Source organism: Manihot esculenta, chromosome 2 (assembly GCF_001659605.2).
Source record: "Manihot esculenta cultivar AM560-2 chromosome 2, M.esculenta_v8, whole genome shotgun sequence".
NCBI classification, from domain to species: Eukaryota; Viridiplantae; Streptophyta; class Magnoliopsida; order Malpighiales; family Euphorbiaceae; genus Manihot; species Manihot esculenta.
The window spans coordinates 37,519,608-37,544,340 of NC_035162.2; the positions used below are offsets into that span (position 1 = coordinate 37,519,608).

Consider the following 24,733-nt stretch of genomic DNA (forward strand, 5'->3'; position numbering starts at 1 on the left):
TCCAAATCGAAATCAGACCAGTTAAATTCAGAACTACACCAGACCGGTTAAATTCAGAATTTCACCGTCGATCAGTTTCAGGAAGTTCCTGAACCGAAATGAAACCTTATACTCGGTCATATGGCATGGCAGCAGCAAAGAAACTATGGTAATTTAAACATGCAGAGAGATTTGTTTGGAGAGGGAGTGCGTTTTTTTTTTTTTTTTTTTTTTCTCTCTTGTCAATAAAGAGATTTGATTGCCAAAACTGAAAACACTGTACACTAAAAGAGTATACGAAGTAAAACCACAGAAACTCAAACACAAAAGATCAAACCCACGGTATATCAACACAACCCGCATCTCTAACAGCAAGCAAAACCACTCTCTTCATTCCTCGCATCAGTTGACAGCAAGCAGCAAAAAACAACTCATATTGCTAGTAGGTGACAATCAACATAAACATCTCAACAAAAAACAGGAACTCAGCAACAAAACAAGAAACCCCAGCTTACATGAACAAAAATCATATTGCATAACAACTCAACAGCCACTATCTTCACCAAATCAATAAGCACCTCATCCTCTCAACCAAGATGTAGAAACACTTAAAAAACAACCTAACTGGTAACAACAGCAATCCTGCAGCAAAGAACATCAGCACTCATCAACACCCAAATCCAACTTTTAATTACAATTCCACTTGGACCAATGATAGAATTAAATGCACTTTGTAATCTCAATTTTATACAAGAGACAACCTTACTTACCACCCTATTAACATCAGAAGCATCCCGTTTAAACACCACCCTATTCCTTTCCATTTATAGATGGTAGATTGTAGCATTGCACGCCACTCTTCTACATGTGGACAATCCACTCTTACCTGTTGCATTTCTTGTGAACCAGCTTACATCTCTTCTCCATGATAGGCCAGCTCTATTAATGACACATTTCTGTAAGATAATGCTCCAAAACCTGCTGGTAAAAGGGCACTTTGAAAAATAGGTGCTCAACTGTTTTCACCTTGCTGTCGACACAATGGGCATATTGAATTTTCAACTATTCTCCATTTAATCAAAGCTAGTTTTAACAGCCAATCTATCCATACAAGCAAGCCACACAGTGAAACTGTGTCTTGGCACCACCTACCTACCCCACACTAGTTTGCTCCATTGCACTTTCCTGCCTGTATGTCTAATGGCTTCCCAAGCACTTGCAATCGTATAGCAGCCTGAAGGAGTTAATGTCCACACTATGGTATCCTCCAATACCTCCAAAAATAAAACCTTATTTTTGCAATTGTAGAGTGTGGATTTCTTTAAAATAAGGTTTTAGGAGGTTCTTTAAAACCTCCAAAATCCCTCAATTTCAATCCACCAATTTGATCAATTTGATGAATTGAGAAGGTTTTCTCTCGAAAACTTCCAAATACCTCAAAAAACCTTTTATTCTTCGCAAACAATAAGAAATTATCAAGATTTAAAAACCATGAAAAACCTTACCTTATAAAATCATACTTTACAATACCTTAGTTTAGTTTACTCTACCTCCTCCCATACATAGTGTAAGAAACTCTAGTTACAAAAGGATTTCATGGTGTTCTCCATTTTCTTTTTAACCTTTTAGTTTTAAACTACAGCTTCCATTTTACATACCTTAGCTAGGACCCTCCTTTGCTTCAGTCTCATGAGGTTATTCCACATTTTCAGTGGCTTCAAAGCAGTCTGCCTCCGTCCATTCTGAGCCACCATTTCTGGGTGCAGACTCCAGAGCTCTGTCTACAACCCAATCATCCATTGGATCGATCTCCTCAGCCACGACGCCACTTTTAAGACCTTGTTTTCTGTTCTGCAAGTGCATGTTATAGTGAACATATGCCAAGTCATTCAATCGTTGTTGCTCAACAGGGTTACGCCCCTTCATGAGAAGCTTCTCAGCCAAACTCCTCTTCAGCCCATATCTCAGAGCACCATCACATGTCTGGCTCAGGACTCTTATAGCAAATTTTTGCAGCTCAGGATGTTGTTTCCCATAGACAGACCACCATTGAGCTACATTCACATTTACAGGGCGTGTAGTTTATGGTTTTGGTCTTCAATTATCAAAGGAAACAATAAAAAGTATTCAAACAACAGCAAGAATAGCCTTACCTGGAGGAATAGTGGTTCTTTTGTCGACAGCTCTCCCCTCTTTGAAAGCACCTCGAGCATGTCTATACTCCTCAAGTTGCACAGATATTAGATCTTGTATGTGGTGATTGGGAACCATCCAAACAATACAATACAACAGGTCAACAGCAACCTCAAGATCACAGTAGAAATCAGTTGAATAAAATAGGCTTGGATTTAAATAATATCCTGCAGCATGTAGAGGACTATGGAGATGGGTATCCCAGATCTCGTCAATTATTTTCCAGAAAGGAGTATATTGTGATTTCTTGTTTTTGAATTCTTCACTAATTGTCTCTTTCGCTTGATCCATGGTTTCATATATGTAAGCCACTTGTGGTTTATCAGCCTCAGCAACAAGACAGAGAACACGGAGAAGTGGTACGGTTGCCTTCAATGTCGTCTCAGCCCCTGTCCAGAAAGAAAGATCCTCTATCAAATGAGCCACTGTCATTCCATCTGGAGTGGAAGCCCAGACTGAGTTCCTCCACTCTGATGACATAAACATGCTCTTCAAGTTCTCCTTTTCTGACATAATATTCTCTAAGGTCAAGAAAGGCACAGCAAATTTCATCTTGGACGGCTTTATTAAGTCATAGCTACGTGTATGATTTCTCATAAGCTTCAAAATCTCCCCATGTCTGTAAATGAACTTTGTAATGATCTTGGCCTTGTCTACTATCCCTCTGATGCCATCTAGTGTCCCTATCTTCTCTAGAATGAGCTCCATGCAGTGAGATGCGCTAACACTCCAAAACACTGTCCCATGCTTTTCCTTAAACTTCTTTCCCACAGTTCCCACCCACCCTGTTGTTGAACATGCCACAATTTGAACTACATTGTCAATCCCAACCTCCTTGAGAACTCTATCTAGTAATAATTGCAATGCACCTGCATTATTGATGATAGCTGAAACATCAGCTGAATGAAGATAAATTGGACCCTCAGGGCATTCTACCACAAAACTAACCAGGTATTGATCCTTTTCATTAACCCATCCATCCAACAAAATACTGCATCCAGTACTTGCCCATGAATGTCTAATCCTCTTCACATATTCTTGCATCTCTTTCTTTTCATCCCAAAGAATCCACCCTTTCAATTCCTGAAGAGTAGGGATCTTAACCTGATCATTACCAAGAGTTGCATTTAGCATTCTTTTGAAGCTAGGAGAATTGGCAGCACTAAAATCAATACCAGTTTCATAGAAAAATCTGCCAATGTTTTTTTCGGCTTGCCATGCTGATGCATCGCCATTTATGGCTGTTTTTGAATTTAATCTTCTGTTAGGAACTGGAATATGTTCTGCCACGTTATCTTCTACTGCATAATCCATCTCTAGCTGCTTTTTGTTTCCATAACCAGCAGTTTGACTGGGTTCACACTTAAATTGCTTGACACCATTTGGGGTAGGGCACCAATTTCTCTTCCCTGGCATACCTGGCTGACATAGTTTTCCAACTTCCTTAGAAAGATCATCTCTTTTCCTTTCTTCTAACATGTAGAAAAATGATTCCTTAACATTTTCAGGAACTTTCTCACAAGGGACTACATTTTTCTGTACACCTCCTAAATGGCACTTGAGACGGAAGAAGCCCCTGACCACTTTAGCACAATAGCTGCATTGAACTCTAATCTTTTTTTTGTCAAGAGCAGTACCAAAATCATAAATATTGATGGACTCGCTAGTAGCCATTATTCAACATTTGAAAGAAACAAGAAATGCCATAGTTGCAAATGCTTAGCCAAAAGACCACAGCATGCCAATGTCCAAGTTGAGTGCTTTCAGCAAGCTTTGGCTGCAGTTTCATACAAATTGCATCGTTATATACAACAATCAGAGAAGAAACTTTTGAAGCACATAACACTAATCTAATGAATCATATCGGTCCTTTTTGTTTAAAATAGTGTTCAGGAAATCAAATGAAAGTTCATTTTAAACAAAAAGTAAAGATTTTGAAGAGAGAAAATGACAAATCTATGTTTGGTAGCATAATATTCAAGTAAACTCCCATTACTTCATTTTGTTACAGAAGAACATTTGATGTAACAATATATATATATATATATATATATATATTAAAGCTGAAACTGAAGTTTAGAAAAGGTTCCACAAGCATTTCTGTCATAAAGTTAAACTTAGACTATGACTTGAAAAATGGGGCAAAATCACAAGGCACTTTTTTGCTCTCATGTGTGTGTGTTATACTTTGTAAGCTTCAAGCTGCGTCAAATGATATCGAAGTGGGGAAAATCACTCCAATTGAGATGGCTAGCCTTGATGGAGGTGATAACAATGGTTCTTGCTACGATGATTGGGAAACTAGAGCCCTAAACCATAGGGATGAAACATTGAGACGACTGAACTGATGTTGAGAGCAATGGGTGGATCTCAAATTCAAACGTATTAAGAGACGCTTCAAAGAAATTGAGGTTCCTCTTAGTGCTTTTGCAATTGATAGAAATAGGAATTGGGTTGATTGATAATAGAAGACCAAGGGATTGTGCCACCCTAGTGACCTTATTGATTAGCAAATCCTGTTCATAGATACTTTGTCTACAATGAGGATTATCAAAGGAAAGTTGATATTCCTTGTTTCTATAGGGAGCTCAACATAGAAGAATTCTTAGATTAGAGTCCAAGTGGATGAATTCTTCAACTGTGTGCATATAGCATCAGAAAAATGAGTAAAATTGGTGGCATGTCAACTAAAGGGTGGTGTAAAGGGTGGTGCTTCTGCATTGTGGGAGCAATTGCAACATAGAAGAGTAAGAGAAGAAAGAGGGCTAATGTGCATATAGTACAATAAAAGATTTGTTGGGACAAGAATTTTTCCTCTGGATTATGAGGAACTTTTGTTTTAACATAAACAGTGTTGCCAATAAGTAAATAAAACTTTTGAAGTGAATGGGTGTCTTTTCAACTAAAACACAAGTACATCCTTAGACTAGTAGATGATTGCAAGAACATCCAACCCAAACATCTATCAACTGAAAAGGAAAAATAGAAGAGCAACTTGAAGTTGAAGCCAAAGTTCAATTTAAAATTAAGGAGACCAACGTTGAAAAATCAGAACTAGAAGCTTTGATCATGTTTCCTTTTGCTATGTGGATGATGAAGAGTTTGAAGAAAGTGTTATGAGGAAAGAAGAAACTCAATCCATGGAGATGATGGAGACTTAAGATTTATTAAATCTATGGTTTATATTGTTTATATTGATTTTATTTGTTTAGGTGCTCCTAAGAAGGCAAAGGAAGGTATTGAGCTTTTTCAAATTCAACTTGCTCAATTTTAAATGGACCATCTTACCAAAGAAAGCAATGTGGTATGCTTCTCCAGTGAAAATTCTCATTCTCTTTCACTTCCGAATTCAAGGAGGATTTATTCCAAATAGGGGAGGATGATATGGGAGTTGTCGGCACAATATTTTGGGTCATGGCAAGCATTCTTAACTCGGGACGAGTTTTTTTTTTTTGTTCGAGTGGGGGAGTATGATGTGGAGCACTCTAGAACTAAAATAAGACAACTCAAGGAAGGAAGGACTAAAAGTGTGTAAATCAGCAGCAGAATAGCCCTCCACATGCAGGCATGAACTGTCCAAGTAGACTAGAAAACATTCCAAGACATGCTGATGTGCTCACATCACATGCCCAAGGTGGGCAGCTTCAAGTAGCCCCAATCCTGCGTGCAACACACCTAGGGTGTGCTCCAGGAAGCCATACACGCCCTAGGGCGTGTTTCCCTTTGGTCCACTACGGAACTCGAGTCAAAGTCAAACAGCTAGAAAACATATTAAGCACCTCTCCAAGTGGGTCCCTAACAATCTTAACATGATCCAACCTATTCTATAAGAGTTTCTACCTGTTTTAGGAGAGCTTTTAGCTTCCAAATTACATTGTTTTATGTTTCCTTATTCAATTAGGATTAGTCATTTATGTTTCTTGTTTTAATTAAAATTTAGTTTTCCTATTTAGTTTAGATGAAGATTCTAAATAGTAGTTTGTATTCCTACTAAGATAAGGAGATTAATACTCTATAAATAGGCCTTAAACCTATGTAATTTTGGTTCAGAATTTTAGTATCTCATCAAATAAAATCTCAATAGAGAGTTTCTCTCAATTTCCACTCCCATGTAGTAATGTACGAGTATGTGTTATCTTTGTGAGCTTCACACTGCATTGATAAATGATAATGATAGTTTATATATTGTCCATAAAATTTATAATATAAATTGTTAAATTTGGGTCAGGCTTAACTCACCCCAAAAGATAGCTCCCAGCTCAAGAGGGAGGAGTGCCTATGGCCCATATAAGGGGCACATTACCCCTTTCCACAACCGATGTGGGATTCAACACACTCCCTCACGCTCATAATTTTACTGGTGCTTGACATATTTATAGGAGGCCCAACATCAGATGAGAGGCTCTGATACAATGTTAAATTTGGGTTAGGCTTAACTCACCCCAAAAACTAGCTCAAGAGGGAGGAGTGCCTATGGCCCATATAAAGGGCACATTACCCCTTTCCACAACCAATGTGGGATTCAACATAAATAATAATTATAATATCCATAGATTATAATCTTAATGCATACAAATATACATAAAATTATATAGTAAGCATGTCATATACTTAAAAAATCATAGGAAAATATGTTTATAAACTCGGTTCTTAGATTAGTTCTAGTATGGTATAAATCCAACTCAAGTTCGGTTCGATTCTGAGTGAAAAACTAGAACCAAACCTTTGGTATAATTCTTTGGTTTGATTTGAGACCCTAAGAATCATGCACACTCCTAGTTATTAGGATAGAGTCTTTATTTCCTATACCAGTAGTACTAGTTCTAGACATTAGTTATGTACTCTAATAATTGAGACTTAAATCACTTAGAGAGCAATGTTCTATTGTTGTGTTCTCTAATATTCTTTCATGATTCTATATCACCATGGTTTTGATTATCAAATTTAATTGGTTTCATTACCATTTTAAAGTTGGAAAATTACCTCATGATTTGCTTGCTTAATTGAGTGTCCCTGAATCCTAATAACAATCCTATACTAAACTATAATCCCACCATGATTATTGCTATTGAAAGTACACCACCAATACTTTTGACACAACCTACTACCATCACTGTTGTAGAGTTATGAATTCAATCAAGGTGGTTCCTTTTTGTCAATAGATTCATAAAAAGAGCTAAACTTTTATGGTTATTAGCGCAATGATCAAATAATTCTAATTTTCTGCATGCTTTTGCAATTTTGTCGAAAATTTAACAGTTGGTTGCAGTTTTTCCCCAAGTTTAAAAGGTAGTTGCAATCTTGTCCAATCAATTTAAAAAACTAATTTAAAAAACTATTTTATCACGTATTGAATAAAAAAATAGTCAAATTAGTAGTTGCAAATCCATTCCTACTATATAATCAAATTATTTTTATATAAATTCATAATAAAATGTTATTTTCAACTTCATTTTGAATAATTTTGGCTACTTGGATATGATTGCAACTAAGTCTTGAAATTAATTGCCAAATTAAAAGGTTTGTATAAAATCTCCAGAGCATGCAAAAAGCTAGCGTCTTTTTTTCTTTTACTTTTGTTCTTAAGCTTCTCTTTTTCTCCACCTCTTAACTTCTTGAATACATTTGTGTGTAATGTGTTTGTGCTTTATCTAGAATTACTCAACGTGATATACACTAAGGGATTTAGTCCCAGTAATATTTGCTTTCAAGCACTTGTTAGCAAAACCCACAAACTCACACACAATAGAATTAGAAAATTAGACAAACATCTAAAAAGAAGAGCCCTCACTTCAAATGTAGCACTTCACAGACTATGCTTCTCCAATAAGCGTTGTGCAGCGCTAGACGAAGAAAAAACCCACCTCATCATCTACATCCATACAACAATAAACTGAGTAATCTCAATCATGTTGAAAATCAAGATGCACATGCACTACCCAAAAAGAAAATCCTCCCTTACTTCAGCCAAACCAAATATTAGCACTTCCATTGTGAACCATGAAGGCAGCAGAATCTCTGAGTCATTTGTATTACCATTAGTTGTTAAGTAACTGATTCTGCAAAATTTCAATAAAAAATTCAAATACTTGAAATTTTATGATAAAAGAAAAGCTTATGTGATTAAATTCTCAAGAACTATAATAGGTCGAAGTAGAAAAGAACCGTTTGAAACCCAGCAACTAACACATTATATCTCATGCAACTAAGAATAATAAGACAGGAAAATACAAAAGCCTCACTTTAAGCTAACAATGAAAAAACCTGAAAATATATTTTTCCTTTTATTTTTGCATTCCTTTCGGCTGTCTCACTCTCCCCCTCCCCCCCCCCTTCTCTCTCTCATATATAATTCTTATCCATGTATAAAAGGAGAAGGGTTTGAAATGAAGTGTTAAAAGCCACACCAGATCACTGAACAAAATTCCATGAAACATGAGAAAGAAATTTCTTTTCTAACAAATTAGAAAAACAGAGAACAAAAGACATCAACTTTCACAGCCTAATCAAACTCTAGCATATCTATTTGCATGCAATTTTTTATAACATAAACAATTTTGAAAAAAAAAAATCAAAAGGAACTCTTCAAATTAAAAACTAAAATCAATTAAAAACCTCAAATTGAGCAGAATTGAGAGAAGTTGCATAAATTTATAACAGAAACTGAGATAAACAATAACCCAAATTCGCAGAGGACTTGAAATGGAAAGGGAACCCTTCCAAAAGTAAGCCTTCTGGACTGGAGGCAGAATGATTAAAGCAACACTCCTAAAAGCTACTCAAAATGGAAAGGGATAATGAAGAACAAATGTTTTGTTTGCTGTGCCTCATGGTTAGTTGCTTAACAAAAAAGGGCATTTTCCCACAAGCATTTTATAAAATTCAGACCCTTTTTCTTCCTGTGACAGAGGTCTCCTATAAGAAAAAGCAAAGCTAATAGACCCCAAAATCCTAAACCCTGAAAAGGAAGATTGTTGTAATCCAAAGTAATAAACGGTGACCTAATGGTAACATGCAAAGTGAGCTCCAAGTTGCTGTAGTGTGATCTATTAGTTACTTGGGCTTGAAGTTGTAACCAATGTTAGTCTTCAGCTATAAATAGGGCTCTAGTCATTCATGTGAGAATATTCTGGAAACTAATCAAACTTGAGAGAGAGATTTGATCTCTTTTCTGAGAATCTGTGTCCTTGATTCTTTGTTCACAACAAAGAATGAAACCAAATTACAGGGTTTGAGGTAATAAAAACCAAACCCTATGCCTCAAGCATGAATGTGATAAGAATTAAAGAACATTTTCATTCAAAAGGAAAACAACAAATAATAAACAAATAACAAATCTGGTCGATGAAAAAACCACGAGAAGAGTAAGGTTTACCGAGCCAATAGTGATTGGAGGGTGGTTCTCCGAGGAAGGCGAGTCCATGAATTGAAATCAGAGAACTGAAGAACTGAAATTTGAATTGATTAAGGAAACAATAATAATTGTAATATTTCAGAGGCCAATGGAGAAAAGGAGAGAGAATCTTGGCTTTAGGGGTTTGGGATTTCTGGAATTGTAAAAATTGTTTAGCCATGACTCTTTTTTTTTTTTTTTTCAAAATTTTTTTATGTTTATGGAATAAATGAAAAACAAAAATCTAAAATGCTTATATTAATTGACCTTTATATTTAATACTTTTAAATATTAGATAATTATAATTAGTAGAATTAAATTAAATTAATATTATATATTACTTTTATTATGAATTGCCCGAGTTTGCCGCATCATTATTTTATCCTATATAGCTTGATAGTTAAATACAAATAAAGCATGTATAGGAAATCCAGGTTGTGTTGGGAAAGGCAGGATCCTTTGTGATCATAATGGTTTGTGGCTAGGAGGTTTTATGCTTGGACTTGGAATTTGTATATCTGTGGAAGCAAATTAGAGCATTGTTGCATGGTCTCTTAATTGCTTAGAATACGGGTTTCGTAAGCTAGTTATTGAACTTGATTCCTTAACTTCTATTTCATTGCTTGATTTCCAATCAAGCTCTCTTTTCAAACTAGATAATCTTCACTCTCTTATACAACTAGATTGGAAAGTTCAAATTTGTCCCTTTTACAAAGAAGCATATAAAGCTGTGGATTGTCTAGCTAATAAGGTTGTATGGACTTCCATGGGTCTTCAACAAGAGTCATGTGCTGCAGGTGCTTAAATGGGATCAACGAGATTTAGCTAGCCCAATATTGTTAATATTGCTTAATTTTGTTCTTTGAGTTCCCACCCATGCATCTAAAAAAAATTAAATTGAATTTGAAACATTAATGATAAATTATGACAATTTTTAAAATTTTTTATTAATAAATAATGAAAAATACAAATCGAATGGTTTAATTTATTTTTATTTTAGAATATATAATCAATTTATATTAAAATAATAATTTTGGTGTATATTTAACAAATAACAAAAAGTTTTTAGACATCCTTCAAAAATATTAATATAATTAGGAACATAATTCAAACTCAAATTTAAATCTCGATCTAATTAAAAATTAATTTAAATTATCCAAATTCAACTCAAATTTAATTATTATTATCCGGATAAATTTCATTTAATTTTATATATTTTAATTAATAATTTATATAAAAAATATTTGTCATTAATATCTATCATTTAAAAAAAATTAATATTTCTAAAAATATTTAAAATTTAATTTTAAAATAAAAATATATAAAAATATTTATAAATATTATTATAAAATATAATTTTTATATTAAATTAATTATTTATATAAATAGATTTGGGCAGTGAATACCTATACATAAAATTCGAGCCCGATCCAAATCGATAACGAGTATTATTTTTTAAATTTAAATCTGTTTCAAATCCGATTATAATTATCCAAATCAATTCTATTTAGATTCGATCGAATTGGGTACTGAAAATATCCGACTTGCTGCTATCCTAAATATGATAAGTAAGTAAAATATAATTGTTAATTAATATTTTTAAAGAAATAAACATGAAGGGTATTTTATAATTTTATTGATTTTTCATTTAAAAAATTATAATTTAATTTATATTAAAATAATAATTATATTATAATTTTTACATCAGCATTTTTTAATAGCATTTATAATTATCACACAATAAAATAATAAAATCACATTATATTTTTTATATTTATCTCTAATGAATATATCATTTTTAAATATAAATTTTATATTGAGAATAAATATAATTTTATATTTATAATAATAATAATAAATATATTACATGTAATAAATATTTATTATAAATGAATTTATATCATACAAATTATCATATAATCCTAATATATTAAATGCTTATACGTAATGTCATTGCAAATTATGGACATATTATTATTTATACATGAAATATTTTTTTATATCAATTATATTAAATAAAATGAAATACTATATATTTGAATTTATAAAGTTTTATATTTTATTTCACATTTTAAATTTTATTAATCTATAATATTTATACTACTTATAAAAATGGAAAGAGGTGAATATTAAGAATATCTAAAATACCCTTAGTTAGATTAGATAATGACATGTTTTTTCTTTTAATTTTGATTAATTGAAAAATAACATAATAATTTATTATTTTTTTAAAATTTTTTAATTTGGTTGGTTAAATAAATTTTTTATTTAAATTTAAATTTAAATTTTATTCTACTAATAGATATGATTTTATTATTTTTATTTTAAATTTAATATGAATTTATTGATAATACTTATTTCAATTATTTAATATTAAATTATATTTATTAATGATCCATTTCAATATATATTTTTTTAAATGGAAATTGAAAGAGTAAAATATAAGTTTATTCAGATGCACTTACCACCAAACCAAATTTGTGAATGCGATTCATTTTAATATTTAATTATCATTAGTAAAATTATTTAATATTATACTACCATCTTTTAATAAATTGAATGATATGATTCATTTATTATATTGAGTTAAATTAATAAAATAATACAGGGTATTTTATATTGCTTTATGCTTTTAAATTATTTATAATAGTATTTAACTATTTAAATAGTTGATAATTTTATTATTTAAAATTTAATTTTTAAAATAAATGATAATTTTATTATTTAAAATTTAATTTTTAAAATAAATGATAATTTTATTATTTAAATTAATTTTCTAGTTAGTTAAAAAAATTTGAAGGATATGTAAAAGCATAATAAGATTAAAATTTTTAAGTAATGATATAAATTAGATAATAATTTTATTATTTAAATTAATTTTAGAATATGTTAAGAAAATTTAAAGAAAGTATCTAAATTAATCTAAATACAATTAGATTAATTTTAAAATAAGAATTATTTAAATAATATGTTCAGATGTATTAGATAGATATTAAACAGATTATTAAAATAATAAATTTCTATTTTGAAGTATAAATTAAAATGAAAAGTTAAATTTAATTAATGAATATCATTTTTTAAGAATTACATAAAAATATCAATTATTTTTAATTAAATTTTATTTTACTTAAATGTCCCTAATTTTTTTATTTTTTATAATATATTTATACTATATACATAAGAAGTGAGTCGAGACAATATTAAAATTTGTAAATTTATTAATATATAAAAACTTTTAATTGAATATATAATTTGTCATTTGAATTCAAAATCTATTATCCTATAAAAAGAATTAATAATCCATGTATTGAAATTATTAATATTGTAAGTATCATATTTTTTTTATGGACCTGTAAAATAAGAGAAAATACCGGATTAATTGGCTTGACAATCTCTCTAATGCATAAGTCAATATGGATACTGAATAAATAATCGAATTGGCTATTCATAAAATAATATATCTGATTATGAAGATTATGATTTCCTTATATAGCATATTGAATAGAGTTTGGATATTATTAGGAGTGTATGAGATAATAGAGTTATATCTAGCCTAGGATGTGGAATCATATATAAGATAGAATAAGGAATTTTAGATAATATAGGATATAGAATCCTATCAAATAATAATAACGTTTTGATATGGATAATATCATATTTTAAATAAAATTCTACAATTTTATTAGTAATTTAAATTGATTTGAATTATTAAGACCCGGATTTAATATATTTTAATTTGATACACATCAGTAGTTCCCTTCTATTTTTTGAATCTTTAGGTTTGATACTGGATGGTTTCCTTTCATGAAGAGGAAATGCCTTAATGGTTCACTTTGATGAACTTGTTGCTCTGTGGAATTCTGACAACGAAATGCCTTAATGGTTTCATTTGACGAACTTATTGCATTGTGAAATTTTGGTGATGAATCTTTTTTGGCAGTTCTCTTTAATGAACTTATTGTCTTGCGAGATCTTTTCTCTTCATGAACTTGTCACCTTGTGGGATACTTCTTCCCTTGACGAACTTGTTATCTTGTGAGATTTTGGTAATGAGTTGGTTTGATTTTGAAATCCACTAGAGTGTTGTCATCTTGTAAGTTTCTTTTCTCTTTATGAACTTGTCACCTTGTGGGATACTTCTTTCCTTGACGAATTTGTTATCTTGTGAGATTTTGGTAATGAGTTGGTTTGATTTTGAAATCCACTAGAGTGGGCGTAATGCCATTGAGAGCGAGCATAAAACTTTTGATTTGTAGAATGTACAATCACTTTAGAGCTCTTCTTCTTTTATAAGTAATATAACCTTTTTGAAACTCATCTGCAAAATTAGTTCTTATACAAAATATTTTTATGTCCTTAGTTTTTATTAGGAACTATGATATAATATTATAAAAATTTAACTTGCATGAGATAACCCATAATAATACGTGGTCTTATGTTAATGTAGAGTCTAAATAAAATAAATATAAAAGGGAAAAATAATTATTGTTTATTGTTGGTTATCAGGCACATAAGATTACTTAATTGATATACGTAAATATCACTATCTTGCCAATAAAATAATCGATAACTTTTCTTTTACTTTTTCTAAAAAGAAAAACTTAATTAAGGACTAACAATGATAGACTTTTATACTTAATGAAAGCTGGAGAGATAATTAAAAGTAACCTTATATTAAAATATTTATGCATATTATTCAGCGATAAATTTTTCATTGATTTAGCGAATGATATTTAACTTTCACTGATTTAGCGAATGAACCGTCATAAAGTCCATTGCTCTGATTTAAAGACAAAAATTTTGGTTACAAAAATTTTGCGACTAAATTTCTAATGAAGCCTGAGATAGATAAGCTTTTTAGGATGGAAAAAAAATCCTTTACATATGGAAATTTTTTGTTGCAGAAGCTCAAATTTTTTAAAAAATATGAGAGATACAAATTTATTATAAAAGCTTTTTGTGACAGAACACAATCATTTAGCGACGGAAATTTTCCGTCGCAAAATCCCAGCTTTCTCAAAAAATGTGAGAGATATAAATTTGTTATAAAAGCTTTTAGTAACCGAAGAAAACCCTTTAGCAACAGAGAAATTTTCTGGAGGAGAAGTCCAAATTACTAAAAAAGTGAAAGAGATAAATTTAATGTGAAAGCTTTTGCGACGAAATAAATGCTTTAGCGATAAAATTTTTTATTGCAAAGACCCATATTTCTACTCATTTATTCATTGTCTCCTTCAAACAATAGAAAAAAGTGTTATGGAGATATATAAATTTTGTGTCGATTTCCATAGAAGACGCCAATGATATTGTACGCATTATATTTCTGCGGTATGGACATGCAAAATAAGAGAGAATATCGGGTGGATTGACTTGGCAATCTCTTCGATAATTAAATCAATATGAATATTGAATAAATAATTGAATTAACTATTAATAGAATAACATATCTGATTATCTGATTATAGAGGTTGTAAAACCCTTATACATGGTATTTAATAGAGTTAGGATATTTGTAGAAGTGTATGAGATGATGAAATTATATCTAGTATAGAATATAAAATTTTATATAAGATACGATAAAAAATCATAAATAAGATAGGATATAAAATCTTATCAGATAAAGATAATGTTGTGATATGGATAATACCATATTGTGATTAAAATTCCACTATTTTATTAAGAATTTGATATGATTTAAATTATTGATATCTGAATTTAATACTTTTTAATATTGATATACATCAATTATATTATTAATTATATTACATTATTAAATATATATATATTTCAAAACTTTTAATAAATGTATTAAATAATATATTTAAATAATTATTTTCTTTTTATAAATTGATAATACTTTTATAATTGTTTTATATTTTACTAATCAAATTTAATACATATTATCATATGCTTATTACTTCATTTTTATAATTATCTAAATATTTAAATAATAATACACGTTAATATTTAATAATTCTTATCAAAATTATCTAACACTTTAGTATATAGCATCCATCGATCAAATTTGAACTTATTATCAATTAATATTTATTAATAATTTTTATGATTATTAAATATTTAAACGTGGTATACTAATACTTTTTATTCCTAAAATTTAATCTTATTATATTTTGTATATTTAAAATTTAAATTTTTTATTAACACCTAAATTAATTTAAATAATAAAATAATCATCTACTTTAAAAATTTAAATATAATTTATAATAATTAGAAGAATTATAGATATTTTAAGCAACATTTTATCCCTCCTTGCATTACATATTAATTTAAAATTATTTATAGATATGTATTCATGTACTTAATTTGTTAATTCTATAAATAATATACAAAATTATATATCATTTTAGTTATTGATATATAGAATAAAACTCTAGGAGTTAAAAAAATATAAAGATTTATTTTTTAATTAATTTTTTAAGTGATTACCATTCCTACTTTTATATATAATATAAATCAATGAATTATTATTATTATAATAAATAATTAAATTCTCCAAAATTTAAAACAAATAACATTAGAAATGAAATTAACATTTGAAATTTATTTTTTTAATAAATTAATTTTGTAATTATTAATGTTACATAGCAATCGTCCAAAGTAAGACGTGAGCTGTTATTACGAGATATGTTCACGTGGCAAGGATTTGGAAAGGCGGTCCAATTTAAGAATAGAAAGATCTAGACGCCTTAACATCTGAATCATCATCAAGACTCGTTCTTCACTCAGTAGGACGAGTCTCAATACGAAGTTACCATTAGCAGGCACAATCCAGTATATCCTTATTACACCTGTAATCGCAGGATTGCCAGCTTATTAGCTATTATATCCCTTATCGAGCAATCGACCACATAACTGCCGAATAAATGGAAAATGCTATATTTATCTCAACTTTCTTACAATATAAAAAGAGAAAAATCATAGAGGCAAAGATATGCTATTTTTAAATAACTACTCAAGTTCTAAGCCATTTATTATATTCTCTCTATTCTTCATTATACTGACTTGAACATCAAAGTGACTGCCGTGGACACCCACCACGACCTCACCTTCTTTTATTTGCAAGTAGGGCTGTGCAATCGGTCGGTTCGGTTCCGAACCGAACCGAACCGATAAAACCGAAAACCGATTTGTTAAAATTTGTAAAACCGAAAAAATCGATTATGAAGGTATAACCGAACCGAATCGAACCGATAAAATTCGGTTCGGTTCGGTTCGGTTCAAACCGAAATTTGTATTTTTTTTTATTTTTTATCTCAAAAAATAAAATTAATAAACAATTAAGAAATAAAATTAATAAACAATTAAAATGGGTTGTCCCCTTTCTCTTCTTCGCATCTTTCAGGCATGGCTACGCTCAATAAGAACCCAGAATAGCGAAGTTGCAGTGAGCAGGACCTCTCTTTCTTTCACCAAAGGTGATCCTAACCCATACTCAACCCAAGACAAATAAATATTAAAAGTAACACAAATTGCCAAACTGCAAAACCATATTCAAATCCACTGGTACAAAAAGAAAAAAGAAAGAAAGAAAACACAGAGAGGAAGAAAAAGAAACCATATTCAAATCCACTGGTACAAAAAGAAAAAAGAAAGAAAGAAAACACAGAGAGGAAGAAAAAGAGAGACCTGAACGGGATTGCAACGGTGAACAAAAACGAGAAGCTGAACGAAGTCGCTGATGTGAGAAGTTACTTTGGAGAGATCGATAAGCGGTCCATACTAGTATCTCTGCTCTCAAGAGATCAGTCCACGGAGTCGACGGGAAAGAGGTTGATGGTCGACGGTCGGCGGTCGACGAGAAAAAGATTGATGATCGGGGGGGAATCGGGATTGAGGAGAACAGGGGTTCGGGGGGGGGGAATCGGGAGATTGGAGAATGGGATTGAGGGGTTCGGCGAAAGGGATGGACTCAGAGAGTGCTGGGTTGGGTTGGGTATAATAGGTCTCACAGAGTGCTGGGTTGGGTTGGGCAACTAAATCGGTTTTTTCGGTTTGATCGGTTATTTAACATGTTTAAACCGAACCGAACCGAAAACCGAATAATTTTAAATATACTAACCGAACCAAACCGATCATCCCGATTAACCGAACCGAAAAATCGAAATTAATCGGTTCGGTTCGGTTTTTCGGTTTAAACCGAAATCTGCACAGGCCTATTTGCAAGTCTAGCCAATCACAACATAGTTTCATTTCGGCCACGTCTTCATCTAATCTTTGCAACATTATTTGGTTCCGTTGCCCGTAAATCCTTTGAATCTTCTATTCATTTGGATTATGACCGGTCTCCCTACTCTTTTTCTTATAAAACAATATCTATCTCTCTCTTTTCACTTTCAAAATGGCCGAAAGTTCGGGAGCTGTTGCTAATATCGCTACTCATAAGGGTATCATCATTTCTTTCGCCTTGAACAATGGGCAAAATACGCCCCAATAGTCAATGAAGCGGACCTTAATAATTTGAATAATGAGCAGATATTCTAGTACATCCAAAAGTTGCAGGCTACTATTGGGCAGTACAAGGCTCAGGAGGAGGCATTGTACATGGCCTCCGAAAGAATGGAGGAAGCCTCTGTAGACACCCCAAGGGCTCATATAGAAGCAGACAAAAGACGACCTAAAGGAAAAGCTGAGTCCAAAGATAAGTTAGACGAAGTTTCAAAAAGCATCGATTGGAAGTTAGTACAGGCAGTGCAAAGGTACTAAAAGGAACAAGAGGAGGATTTCAGCTTAGATGGTGCCTCGCCTCTTTCGAAAGAGATTTTAGCAGAAACCTTCCCAACTAGGTTCAAGCTGCCTAGCTTGGACAAGTATGATAGAATAATATATCCCAGAAGCATCTGGCAATCTTTAGGACAACTATGCAACTTTTGAATGTCAACGATTTTGCGTATGCCGAGTGTTTTCATCAACATCACAGGTTTAGCTCAGAAATGGTATCAGCATTTGAGCCCAGGTTTCATCCAAAATGTAATACCCGGCTAGACCCCGGTATCGGACTTCCTACGTTCCGGCGGATTTTTCCGTTGGAAGTCGGGATTCGAGGATGTCGGAGCTTGCCCTAAGGGTATAAGAAAGGTTTTTAAGATGTTTTTAAGTGTTTTTATCATGTTTGCATGTTTTGAGTTAAGAAAATTGAGTTTTGAAATGAAAAGGCCAAGGGGACAAAAGCCAGGTTCGGCCGCCGAAGGTGAAGTTCGGCCGCCGAAAGTTGCATGGTTTCGCATGCACGTTAGGCCGCCGAAGGAAGAGTCGGTTGGTCACTACAAAAGCCCTTTTGCCCGAGACTTGAGTGTGAAACACTCTGTTTTTGGGTCAAAGGTAGGTTCAAGCTCTCCTTGGTGTGATTTCTCATGTTTTTCTCAAATCCTGCATGTTTTAACTTGATTTGAGCTTTGTTTTAGAGATTTGAGCAAAAGGAAGCAAAGTTGAGCACTTGGAGAGTTTGATTGAGTTTTTCCCCATCTCCAAGCTTGGATCATCAATCCTCTAGTTCTTCAAGAGGTAAGCATGGATCCGCACCTCCCTTTATGTTTAAAGTATGTTTTAAGAGTTTTAGAGAGTTTTATGGCATGTTTTGGGGGTATAAACATGAGTTTGAGCATATGTTGATCATATGAGTTTTGTTGTTGTTTTTGAGGCTTGAGCTAGTTTTTAGGCCTCTATATGCATGAGATATGATATATGTTAGTTGAGAAGTGTTGGTATGCATGTTATGGGTGTTTGATAGGATTTGGAGGCTGAGAGCATGAGTTGTGCTCGGATTCTGCCTTTCTGGAGAATCCAAGTTCGGCCGCCGAAGCAAGGTTCGGCCGCCGAACCCCTTGTGGAGGCAGTTTCGGCTGCCCAACCTTGCCCCCGAAAGCTAGGCTTTTGGGTGAGAAAGAGACTTTCGGCCGCCGAAAGAGGGAGTTCGGCCGCCGAAAGTGCATGAGTTTCGTCTCTGGACGAGACTTTCGGCCGCCGAAGGTGCCGCCGAACATGCATGAGTTTCGTCTCTGGAGGGAGGTTTCGGCCGCCGAACCAGCCGCCGAAAGTGCCCAGTCCAGCCTTCTTTTGCCCATTTTGCCATGCATGCCTATGATGTTTTAGAGGGGTTTTGGGGAGATATTAAGAGTTAGGTTTAAGTAAGTTTGGTCCTCATTTGAGTCCACCTGTGTAGGTGCGGACCCGAGAGACCAAGGAGGCCCACAGAGTTAGAGTGACACAGAGACTGCTCAGCAGTTGACAGAGGTGAGTGGAACAGAACTTTATTTTAAAAGTTAAGAACTGTTTTAGCATGATTCATGCATCATTAATGCCATGTTTATATAGGATGCTTTGCATTAGTATTCACCAAGTTGAGGCATTGCATTATTACTTGTATATGTGGATTGGACCGAGGCGATCTCAATAGCCCATAAGTCTGTCATTATTGTATGTCCTGTGTGAGCTCCTTTGGGGCCGGGCATTTACCTTGGATGAGTCCTGTGAGAGCCCTTATAGGGTCGGGCACCATGAGTAGTTAGTGAAAGACCTGTGTGAGCTCCTTTGGGGGCCGGGCACTGACAGAGGGAGTTTTGGGATCATGTCCAATCCGAGATGTGAAATGTTTGTGCAGTGATGCATCATATGATAGCATGTTTTAAATGTGATTTATTTTATAGATTCCGCTCACTGGGCTTTAGCAGCTCATCCCTCTCCCTAACCCCATTTTTCAGGGCCTCAGAGAAGAGAAAGAGAAAGAGAAAGCAAGGGTAAAGGCATGTGTAATAGTATAGAATAGTGGACATGATAATGATGTACAGTACAGAGTTTATGTAATGTATAGAAATGATGTAATAGCAAGTTATGTATTGAGTTATAGAATTGTGCTTGGCCCTAGTGTATGTTTATCCCTTTGCACATGATCATTTTATGATTGAGATAATGTTGTTATGATGCGCTAGGCTTGGTGCATGGTAGTCTTTCTATCTCTATAGTTACTGTATGGTACCATAGCAGGTATCACTCTTCGAGTGCATACAGACAGAGCATGCATAGTCCAGGCTTAGTTGATGAGAAAAGTTTCAAGAAAAGAAAAGATAGGCAAGCAAAGAAAATAAAAAAAAAAAAGAGAAGAGTAAGTAACAGTTTTAAGCTTAAGTATGATCATGTATGGGTTTTATCAGGTACACAGAGTTGACAGTAGGCTTACTACGGGTCCCGGCGGCCTTAAGCCGATCTGGATCCTAGTGCCGGTGATGGTCCGGTAAGCGGGCTGTTACAGATTGGTATCAGAGCATAGGGCCTCTAGAGTACGGTGTGCTGAGCTCAGATGCTCAGGGATTAGAGATATCTCACATCGGAAAGAGGTTGTTTTAGAGGGCAAGCACAATAGGAAGATCATGTCCACTAGGATAGGATGTTGAGTCCTGTCTTGATGTGTAATGCCATGATTTTATGCATGTGCATTTAATGATATGCTATGATATGCTATGCTATGAGTTGAGTGTTCATGTTGTTACATGGATCCTATGATGTTAAAGTTCATGTTATGTTTTCAGAAGCTAAGATGAGAGGAACCCGTCGATCAGCTAGATTGACTGGAGCTCCGCCCGAGAATGAGGGTATGGAAGGGCGTCCCCCTGCTTTGCCAAGAGCTATGTCCCAAAGGGCAGGCAGAGAAAGATCATCAAGGGACCCTAGAAGGTCTTTTGATGAAAGCAGGAGGGAGACAGAACAGAGAAGAAGATCTAGTGATACAAGGGAAGAGATGGATGTGGATCCAAGAAGGGATGGAGGGTTAGGTGTTGGCACTGCAGAGGAGGATGTGGGATCATCACAGGGAGGCGGTCAGGCCTCGGGGTATGGTTATCCACCCCACTATCAGCCCTACCCACAGGGCCCAGGATATTCGATGGGAGGTACATCGGATTATCCTAGTTTTCACCCATATCCCACATATATGCCTTATCCACCGTATTACCCCCCATATCCACCATATCCCATGTATCCACCCTCACCTTTTTACCCCAGTCCAGCATACTCTACACCAGAAAGTTCTGCACCTCCCCCACCACCACCAGTGGTACAACCAGAAGCCCCAGTTGTCCAAACACCTCAACCTGGCCCATCTGTGAGGAGCAAGGTAAAGATGACTGATTACCTAAAGTTAGATGCTCCTAAGTATCAATCAGGAGATGATCCGTTTGAGTACATTAAAGCAGTCAAGATGATAGCAGATGAGCTAGGGGCAGATGATACCAGAGCCATTCAGATGGCAGGGTTCACTTTAAAATGTAAGAAGGCGAAGGAATGGTTTGGCGTCTATGTGGACCCCAGGTTGGATAACATGTCTTGGGAGGAGTTTGCTAATGAGTTTGCCGGATGGGCATTCCCAGATAGTTCGAAAGAGCTAAAGATGATAGAGTTTGAGCAGCTCAAGCAGACAGAGGATATGAGTATTGATGAGTTTACTGACAGGTTTATGGAGTTGCTGCGGTATGCAGGACAGGCCTATGATACGGAACAGAAAAAGGCTAGGAGGTATGCTATGAAACTGCATTCCAGGTATTCCTCTTTGATCCATGCAGCCGAGAGGGAGAGTTTCCACACCGTGGTGGATTTAGCACGGAGGATGGAGGCTAGTGCCATTATACAGGGTACAGTGAAGCAGCAGCCGGCACAGTCTTCTGGTTCTAAGACCCCAGGTAGGGGTAAGTCAGATCCCTCTTCACAGGGTGCAGCAACTTCCAGTGGTAAGAAGTGGAGTGGTTCCACGCAGAAGTCAAGGAAGAATAAGTTCTGGAATAAGATTAAAGCAGGTCTGGGATTAGGCAGTGGCATGAGTTCAGGCTCAGAGGTTCCAGTGTGTGGTCGGTGCGGTAAGGCGCACAGAGGAGTTTGTCGTTTGGGGATTACAGGATGTTACAGGTGCGGCCAGGAGGGACACATGGCTCGTGAGTGCCCTCAGGCATCTTTCACGGCACCATCCCAGCAGACAGCTCCAGCTAGCATGCCACAGCCACCAGTTTCAGTTATGACACAGGGCAGAGGCAGAGGGAGAGGGTCAGCCTCTTCATCTGCAGGTCCCAGAGGTGGAGGTCCGTCAGCTCCGGCGCGGATTTTCACGATGACACAGCAGGAGGCAAACACTTCTAACACCGTGGTGTCAGGTAATCTCCTCATTGGGTGTTCTGCGGTGTATGCTTTGTTAGACCCTGGTGCTTCACATTCCTTTGTTGCTCCCAGAGCCATAGAGAGAGTGGGTTTGATGACGTCTGGGTTAGAGTGTCCCCTATGGGTCAGTGGCCCTAAGTGTGATCCATCGTTGGCAGAGACAGTCTGTCGATATAGTCCAGTGTTTATAGACGGTAGATGCCTTCCAGCTGACCTTGTGGTTCTAGAGTTGACAGATTTTGACGTCATTCTAGGGATGGATTGGCTATCTGCATATGGTGCTACCTTGGACTGCAGAGACAAGGTAGTTAAGTTCAGAGATGAGGATGGATCTGAGTTTGTCTTCAGAGGGGACAGGAGGGGCACGCCTAGAGGTCTGATATCAGCCCTACAGGCTCGTAGGTTGCTCAGGAGGGGATGTCAGGGGTATCTAGCTCATGTGAGAGAGCTAGACAGTCAGGTTAGGGACCCCAGTTCAGTGCCCGTAGTCAGAGAGTTCCCAGATGTGTTTCCAGATGAGCTTCCAGGACTACCACCTGATAGGGAAATAGAGTTCGAGATAGAGTTAGTGCCTGGTACCAGACCGATCTCTATTCCTCCCTACAGGATGGCCCCAGCAGAGCTAAAAGAGTTGAAAGAGCAGCTACAGGAGTTGGTAGATAAGGGTTTCATCCGTCCAAGTACCTCACCCTGGGGTGCTCCAGTGTTGTTTGTCAAGAAAAAGGATGGATCCCTTAGACTTTGTATCAACTACAGGCAGTTGAACAAAGTCACTACCAAGAATAAGTATCCTCTCCCCAGGATCGATGATCTATTCGACCAGCTAGCAGGAGCAGGTTGTTTTTCTAAGATAGATCTAAGATCGGGCTATCATCAGCTGAGAATCAGGGAAGAGGATGTACCTAAGACAGCTTTCAGGACCAGATATGGGCATTATGAGTTCTTAGTGATGCCGTTCGGGTTGACTAACGCCCCTGCAGCATTCATGGATCTCATGAACCGAGTTTTCAGAGAGTACCTGGATCACTTTGTTATTGTCTTCATAGATGATATCTTGGTGTATTCCAGGAATGCAGAGGAGCATGCCCATCATCTGAGGATAGTCCTGCAGACCTTGAGAGAGCATGGTTTATATGCCAAGTTCTCCAAGTGTGAGTTCTGGCTAAGGAGCATTTCATTCTTGGGGCATGTAGTGTCAGATCAAGGTATAGCAGTGGACCCCAAGAAGATATAAGCTGTAGCCAATTGGCCTAGACCCACCACAGTGACAGAGGTCAAGAGTTTCTTGGGTTTGGCAGGCTACTACAGGAGGTTCGTTCAGGACTTCTCCAAGATAGCAGCTCCTATGACCAGATTAACCAGAAAGAACCAGAGATTCACATGGTCTGACCAATGTGAAGAGAGTTTTGAAGAGTTAAAGAAAAGATTAACTTCAGCACCGGTTTTAGCTCTGCCTACTAGTGATGAGGACTTCACAGTATTCTGTGATGCGTCCCGAGTGGGATTAGGTTGTGTGTTAATGCAGAATGACAGAGTAATAGCTTATGCTTCTAGACAGCTAAAGAAGCACGAGCTGAACTATCCAACACACGATCTTGAGATGGCAGCTGTTATCTTTGCACTCAAGATGTGGAGGCATTACCTCTATGGGGTGAAATGTGAGATCTTTACAGATCATAAGAGCCTACAGCACATCCTGAGTCAGAGGGAGTTAAATTTGAGGCAGAGACGGTGGGTGGAATTGCTTAGTGATTATGATTGCAGAATCCAGTATCATCCGGGAAAGGCAAATGTTGTAGCCGATGCCTTGAGCCGGAAATCACTAGGCAGTTTATCTCACATTACAGCAGAGAGGAGGCCGGTGGTGAAGGACTTCTACAGATTAGTTGAGGAAGGGCTACAGTTAGAGTTAACTGGTACAGGTGCTTTGATTGCACAGATGAAAGTTACACCCGTGTTTCTGGAGCAGGTGGCTCAGAAACAACATGAGGATCCAGAGTTGATCAAGAT

The 24,733-nt window shown here is 35.2% G+C and overlaps 1 protein-coding gene across 1 annotated transcript; it reads right to left on the reverse strand.

Moving 5' to 3' along the window:
* Positions 1–1,460: 1,460 nt before the first annotated feature.
* On the reverse strand, positions 1,461–9,755 carry LOC110609506. The gene is made up of 5 exons (XM_021749104.2): positions 9,548–9,755; positions 8,135–8,231; positions 7,964–8,044; positions 2,133–3,949; positions 1,461–2,033 (listed from the first exon to the last, which is right to left on the reverse strand). The coding sequence occupies exons 4-5, from the start codon at positions 3,844–3,846 to the stop codon at positions 1,675–1,677; spliced, it is 2,073 nt and encodes a 690-aa protein (XP_021604796.1). The 5' UTR covers positions 3,847–3,949; positions 7,964–8,044; positions 8,135–8,231; positions 9,548–9,755; the 3' UTR covers positions 1,461–1,674.
* Positions 9,756–24,733: the final 14,978 nt, after the last annotated feature.